Genomic DNA, 8,188 nt, shown 5'->3' with positions numbered 1-8,188 from the left:
ACATATTACATATATATTCCGTTCAAATAATTTCAATAAGTAAATTACTACACAACAAGATAATGAGTCCAATTAATTCAAATCCGAAACATTTGTATATAAATTGGGGCATCAGATACGTATATCTACATGTTGGCTATTATTTCGGTAATCATTTACTCATATTAAAGCAATAATAACATCATAAAACATAATTGATTAAACTAAAATCATCAATTGCACTATATAATATTCAATGTTATAATTTAAACTATCGAATATCGATCTAATTATTATTAATATATTATAACAAATACATTCTGTGCATCGCACGGGTGTAATTACTAGTTTATAATTAATAACTTAAGAATATAAATTTGAGGGAAAAATATTAATTTTAAGAAAGAAGATGCTAATTACCCCTAATTTTGCCACTCACAAATCAACCATGTCTGACAAAATCTTAGGTATTAATTTTTTAATTTTAATTCTATTAATGTTTAGAATTGTGTGCAATATCATAAAGTGGTTCTTTGTGAGTGGTAAAATTAGAGGTGTGTAGCATAATCCTTTTAGGAAATAGTAACACTAAGAAAAATGCTACCATTTCATTCTAAATTTAGCTCTTATGATTACGCGTTAGAATATTGATTCCCACTTTTACATATATACAATAAAATTGAGTGGCTAATAGTTTGGCCAGTCGTTATATCGTGGACCGCGGTGCACGTGCATCGCGTCAAAACGGCAAACAGTTATTGTTAACGGAGCGCGTATTTTTTGATGTGTTAATTTCTAACCGATACTGTCTCACGTATTATTTTATATATTATCAAATGAAACTGCAGTTATATCAAAATGATATTGTAGTTGTGGTGAAATGAAACTGCAATGTATATAAAATGAAACTGAAAAACATTTCACATATTTGAGTGTATATTGTGCAATGAAGCTGTAGTTATATCGAAATGATCATGTAGTTGTGTTTTAATGAAACTAAAGTGTATATAAAATAAAATTAAATAAAATTTTCATATATTTGAGTGTATAAATATCGAATGAAACTGTAGTTGTGTTGAACTGACACTACAACGTACAGGGCTGTGTGTCGGACGGGTTCAGACAGATCGGGGTGACGGATAGTCACCCCGATCGGATTTCGGTTTTTGAAACAAACATCCTATCCGTTCAATTATGCCGGTTTATCCGTCGGATAATTGTCCGAAGTACTCCGACGGATATCCAGTTTATCCGTCGGACTAGTTCGGTTTTGCAAAAGTTTATCCGTCGGACTAGTTCGGTTTTCCAAAAAAAAAAAAAAACTTCTATAATTAAAAATTTTACTTCAAAAAAAAAACAATTTTATATATGTTTCACAGTTTCATGAAACACTTAAGTACTTTAAGCCCCTAACTAGTAACTAGTAACTACTTAACAGCAAAAATAACTTACGTAAACTTAGAAAACATTAAACATATAATCAAATTAACAAACTTGCAAGTTAGAACTCAAAGTTCAAAACATACAAATTTACATATTAGGTTACAAATTTAAAACTTTGAGTTTGAACTTCAATTCTTCAAAGGCAAAATAACAGCATGTCAGCATTAGCATTCAGCAATCAGCAATTCAGCATCATTCTCCAATCTCCCAGCAGGCAAGCACCAGCAATCAGCAATTCAGCAATCAGCATTCAGCCATCAGCCATGGAGCAAAAGAAAACCATAAATCCGAAACTCCAAAAGTCCAAATACCCAATATACAACTAACATATGAATATATGATTATCTAATATTGAGTAGTCTATTCTTTTTCCTAATAAGTGATAACATAAAAACATAATAAGTTCAAAATATTTCATAATTTAATGCATTGTGCCATTGAATATTGGAACAATTGATTGAGTTAAAGGATTATAGACTAAACTACTAAAGAGTGCTCATATAGCTTTTTTTTTTTTTTTTTTTTTTTTTTTTCCATATCAAGTTAGGATATTGGGGGCACTACTCCAAGAGTATGGCATAAACACCACACTTCATAGGCAACATACCAAACCAAATTCTATATATTCAGAGAACATGATGGAAGCATCATCATTGCACAATAATACTTGTACTGGAACAATTAATGGATTATATAGCAAAGACCCACAGAGTGCTCAGATAGCTTTTTTCCATATCAAGTTAGGATTGGGGGCACATTACTCAATGAGTATGGCATAAACACCACATTTCATAAGCAACATATCAAACCCAATTCTATATATTTAGAGAACATGGTGGAAACATCATCATTGCACAATAATACTTATACAGTTATACAAATACCTACTCAGAAGTTAGAACTAAGAACAAATCACTACTGATTACTGAATAATGAATACTTATACTGATACATGAGCTCAACGGCAGCAACATTTAAAATGTTACCTAGCCATGAGCACTTTCCATTTTTCTAGTTCCCAGCCTCATGAGGGACATTGATTTGAATCATTGATACACATACATGATACACTGATAGAGAGAGTCATAAATTTATCATGAAATCAAATATGTAATCACAAATTCAGAATTAGAATTCATAAAAGCAAAAAAATATATGTAAACATACAAGAATTGTAGGCAGTGAAGATCCAACTCCAGTGTTGGATGTGCTGCACAACTCTGCGAAACAAATACAAAATGAAAGTTAAAACTTAAAATCAAATAGGTAACAGTTATTATAAACATTTAAACAGACAAGGTAAAAATTATAATATGTTAAAGTATATACATTTCTCAATCCTTTCAACATCATCAATGTTTTCTTCAATAGAGATAGGTTGATTTGCTAACCTTAGCCAATCATGTGCGCACACCAGTGCCTCAACAATTCTAGGAGTTAGGGAACTCCTAAAGGCATCTAGTACCCTTCCATTAGTACTGAATGCTGATTATGAAGCAACAGTAGATGTTGGAACAGCTAGAATATCCCTTGCCATTTTAGATAAGACAGGGAACCTTTCAGATTGCTGCTTCCACCATCTTAGAAGGTCAAAAAAATCCTCCTCATCCACAATAACCTCAGAGAAAGATACACTTCCAACTCAGTTTTATCCTAGACAAATCTCCACTCTCCAATTTTTGCTTCTTAATCTGAGATTTCAGTAATGATTGAGGTCTCCTAACAGAAACAGAATTAGATATTGTTAATGAGGGATAAGATTTGTTATATTGTTCAACAAACTGGACAGGGAAGAATGCAACATAATCTTGAAACAACTCTTTAAGGCCAAGAATAACCTTATCAAACATTGCTTTACCCTTGTCCTCACCATATAACGGGTTAAACTGGATGGGCATATACTCAGTTTTGTCCCTGGGGTCTAAGATATTTGCATAGAATATCAAAAAATTCATTTTTTTCAAGCTCACCCCAATACTTATTAAATTTTGCCCTCATATTTTTACCCATCAATTTAACACTATCTTCTGTAGCTTCCTCCATATTTTTCAACAAGAAAGACAGATCAGAAACCTCAGAGAAGAAGGTATTAGAAGTCACATACAATGAACTAGAAATCCTAACAGTCATTTCATAAAAAGATTTCAGAATCTTAACCAAAGATTGAATGGATTCCCAATCCATGAAATCCGGTACACTTCCACCCAAATCAGATTTAAATGAGCTGTCATGATCTTCATAGGTTTCAAATACCTTTTGAAATAATAATGCAGTATTAAGCATCATATAAGTGGAATTCCACCTTGTAGAACATCTAGACACAAAGAATTCTTAGCTTCCATCCCAATTAGATCAGCTAGATCCCTAAACTTTTGTAACCTAGCAGGTGAGCTCCTCACATACCTAACAGCATCCCTGACTTTCTTAACAGAACTGTCACATTCTTTCAACACATCCTGTACCACCAAGTTAAGGATGTGAGCAATGCACCCCATGTGCAAATACTTACACCTAACAGTAGTACAACCCCAAGAGACCAACTTCTTCTTCAAGAATCCTAGGGCAGTGTCATTGCTGGAAGAATTATCTATTGTCACACTATACACTGATTTTAGACCCCAGTCCAAAAGGCAACTTTCTAAAGCCTTTGCAATACTTTCCCCCTTGTGGAAATAAATAGGAACAAATGAAATGATTTTCTTTTGTAGCGTCCACTCACTATCAATGAAATGTGCAGTTATGCACATGTAGTTTATTCTCTGGACTGAGGTCCGAGTATCAGTTGTGATACTTACCCTCTGACTGCTAGTTCTAAAAAACTTCTTCAAGTTCACCCTCTCATCAGAAAATATCTTGAAAATGTCTCTACTGATAGTCCATCTTGAAGGGATTTTAAACCTAGGACAGCAAACTAAAACAAACTTTCTAAAACCCTGTCTCTCAACAATCCTAAAAGGAAGTTCATCCAAAATAATCATCTCAGCTAAGGCTCTCCTTATCAAGTCTTGATCAAACACCCAAGTACCCAACACCCCTTCAGTTCCGTCACTACTTTGAGTTCCAGCAGAAGAAGGTGCAGGTTGAAATGTAAGCAGGGACTGCCTTGTATCATTCAGCGCCTCTTGGACGCCTTTCGTATTTTAAGTGCCGCGACATTCTCGACGCGTCGAAAATCCACTCGACGCGTCGGGACTCCCTGGGCGCGAAATAAATTATTTCTAGAAAATTTTGACACGTTGAGCCTTTAGTTCGACACGTCGAGCCCCTGGGTCCCGAACTTGTCCAAAATTATTCCAAACTCATTCTTGAACTCCCCTTGCTTATATCTTTGACCTAAAATGGTTCAAAAACACTAACAAACAGCGTAAAACATTCAAAACAAGTATGTACCATTAATAAATAATAAAATAAAGAATTTATGAAATTAAATTACCAAAACTATGAACTTAAGCCCAACAAATATAATTAAATCAATACTAAAAATGTCCACAATTGGTCGCACATCATCGAGTCTCACCAGCGGCAGTGTGGGAGCAACCTCTCAAAGTGAGGGGGTTCCTTGTGCGCATTGAGTAAAAGTCTAGCCTCTGTAGTTCATGTTCAGTTGAGTTATCATGATTTACATCCTCCCAGATGCTCTGTCGGGTTGGGGTTCAGCCTTTTGAAAGAATATGACCGCATAATAATTTATTTAATAATAATTTATTTAATCAACATCTAAAAACTTAATCACTTAGAATCCAAATACTACATCACTTAGAATCAAAATATAATTAGTCTACGTTTATTAAAATTCCTACTAACCATCTACTACATACTAAAATTATTATTATTATTATTATTATTATTATTATTATTATTATTATTATTATTATTATTATTATTATTATTATTATATAGATGTTAAGAGAACATCACTGCCAATGTACTCCTCGGATTCCATCATCACTCCGGCGTCCGGTGTAGCATGCGATGTAGCCCCGGTGTCCGGGTACCACGCGGTGACCTCCGTAGCAGCGCCACGATCTCCAGCGACCGAGACGTGAGCCTGAGCCGGTGGCTGGTCAGAGTACCGTCCGTAGCTATAAATGGCGGTATGGCTGTGTGACCGGCTGAGAAATCAAACACAGTGTAGAACAAAAGGAAGAATGGAAGAAGGTCTGCCTCTCATTGCTTAACCAGACACGGTTATATACAAATTACATCCTAAAAGGAAGGAAACTCAAAGGTAATATATAACAAGAAAATATTACCAACTAAATACAAAAGGAATATTACCTAAATAAAAGATATTTACTGAATATATGTGCATGGAAATATTCTTCACAATATTCATTAATACCCTCCCTCAAGTTGGTGCATGCAGATTTTGTATGCCCAACTTGTCCACCAAGAATTTAAACTGCTTCTGCCCTAATGCCTTGGTGAATATGTCAGCGAGTTGCAATGTTGTTGAAACATAGGAGGGAGAAATAATATTCTTCATAATCTCGTCTCTTACAAAGTGACAATCGACCTCTATGTGTTTCGTACGCTCGTGAAACACGGGATTATTTGCCATATGTAACGCTGCTTGACTGTCACAATAAAGCTTAATGGGTTGAGTGTGCGAAATATCCAAACTCGACAAAATCCCTCGCAACCATTTTAACTCACAAACTGTCATAGCCATGGATCTATACTTCGCTTCAGCAGAAGAACGAGAGACTATTTGTTGCTTTTTGGTCTTCCATGAAATTGGAGACGTACCCAAGAACATCACCCATCCTGTACGTGATCGACGTGTGATAGGGCAGCTCGCCCAATCAGCTTCACACCAGCCATACAATCGTAAGTCATTATCCGCCCGCAAGAGAACACCTTGTCCCGGACTACCTTTCAAGTAGCGCACAACTCTCAAAGCTGCATCCCAATGTTCATTTCATGGTTGTTGCATAAATTGTGACAAAACATGAACAGAATATGAAATCTCAGGACGGGTGAAACATAGATAAATTAGTCGACCAACCAAACGACGATAAGGTTCCGGATCCTCCAACAACCTTCCATTAGCCAATGAGAGTTTCTGATTTTGTTCCATGGGGAAGTTGACAGGCTTCGCTCCTAAAAGTCCCACCTCTTCAAGAATATCCAAAGCGTATTTCCGTTGACATAGATAAATCCCTTTCGAACTTCTTGCAACTTCCACGCCTAAGAAATATTTTAGACATCCCAAATCCTTCATGTGAAAACATGCACTCAAGTAGTCTTTGAACACTCGTATGGCATTGCAATTATTTCCAGAGATTATTAAATCATCAACATAGACTAGTACATTGAGTCGAGTAGTACCTCGTTTTAAGGTAAACAACGAGTAGTCATTAATGATTGAATGAACCCATACCTTCACAATGCGGTTGATAGTTTCGCAAACCAACACCGAGGCGCTTCCTTAAGCCCATAGAGAGACTTCCTCAGCCTACAGACAACCCCTGACTTCTCAGTTCTAAAACCTGGAGGCATTTTCATATACACCTCTTCCTCTAGATCTCCATGAAGGAATGCATTATGGACATCCATTTGATGCAGTTCCCACCCTTTGGCAGCTGCTACTGCTAAAAACATTCTCACTGTGACCATCTTAGCTACGGGTGCAAATGTTTCTATAAAATCAACACCTTCTACTTGATGATTCCCAAGGATCACTAACCGGGCTTTATATCGCTCCACTGTGCCATCTGAATTGTATTTTATTTTGTAAACCCACTTACACCCAAGAGCTTTCTTCCCCGTAGGCAAAGTAGATAATTCCCATGTCCCATTGTTAGATAAAGCATCAATTTCTTTTCGCATGGCTTCTCTCCAACGTTTGTCTTTCATTGCAGCATTAAAAGACTCTGGTTCTTGGCCTGCAACAAGAGCTGCAAGAAACTCCCGATGTTGCAAAGAAAATTTATCACAGTTCACACTATGAGCTATTGGATAAAGCGTACCTGAGGGATGCTTTGCAACGGGTGAATCGAGAGATGGGCTCAATTTATAAGCAACGTTGGTAACAAAATCATGCAATTTCACTGAGCGATATCGAGTTCGGTGTCCACGTCCTAATTGTTCTCCAGACTCAAACATGTCCCCCGAATTATTAATTACTTCTGTGTCATCTGCAACGTCATTTGCACCCCCCCTTGCTTCTAAACTCTCATTCTCAACATCTTCCTACACTAATTCTACTTGCTGTAAATCTTGGTCAACATCTGGCTCACAATCATTTTCAGATTCTTCCACACTTAACTCTTCATGCATGGCAGTGTTCTCTCCATTAGTTCCTTCAAGTGTGCTAGGACTAAAAGGAAATTCTCCTTCACAGAAATTTACATCACGTGATATAAAATATTCCTTTGTCTCTATATCATACACTTTCCACCCTTTCTTTCCGTACGGATACCCCACAAAAATACATTTTCTACTTCGGCTAGCAAACTTATCTCCCTTCGACTTTTGGTTATGGGCATAGCACAGCGAACCAAACACCCGCAAATGATCATACCGTGGAGGTTCTCCGTACAAAGCTTCATATGGAGTCTTTCCGTTCATAAGTGGAGTTGGTGTTCTATTTATCAAGTAACAAGCACTTAACACACATTCCCCCCAAAAATCAATGGGCAAACTTCCTTGAAATCGCAAAGCACGAGCAACATTCAGGATGTGCCGGTACTTCCTTTCGACTCTCCCATTTTGTTGAGGTGTTCCTGTGCAAGAGCTTTGAAAAATAATTCCATGTTCCAAA

The 8,188-nt window shown here is 36.5% G+C and overlaps 1 protein-coding gene across 1 annotated transcript; it reads right to left on the bottom strand.

Moving 5' to 3' along the window:
* Positions 1-2,433: 2,433 nt before the first annotated feature.
* On the bottom strand, positions 2,434-3,708 carry LOC109179817 (zinc finger BED domain-containing protein DAYSLEEPER-like). Its single transcript, XM_019329297.1, has 5 exons — positions 3,429-3,708; positions 3,056-3,343; positions 2,814-2,907; positions 2,590-2,642; positions 2,434-2,492 (listed from the first exon to the last, which is right to left on the bottom strand). The coding sequence occupies exons 1-5, from the start codon at positions 3,706-3,708 to the stop codon at positions 2,434-2,436; spliced, it is 774 nt and encodes a 257-aa protein (XP_019184842.1).
* Between the last annotated feature and the right edge of the window lie 4,480 nt (positions 3,709-8,188).

The sequence above is a fragment of the Ipomoea nil genome, unplaced genomic scaffold (assembly GCF_001879475.1).
Source record: "Ipomoea nil cultivar Tokyo-kokei standard unplaced genomic scaffold, Asagao_1.1 scaffold0980, whole genome shotgun sequence".
NCBI classification, from domain to species: Eukaryota; Viridiplantae; Streptophyta; class Magnoliopsida; order Solanales; family Convolvulaceae; genus Ipomoea; species Ipomoea nil.
The sequence above is the reverse complement of the archived record's forward strand: the minus strand, read 5'-3'. Positions and strand labels throughout refer to the sequence as shown.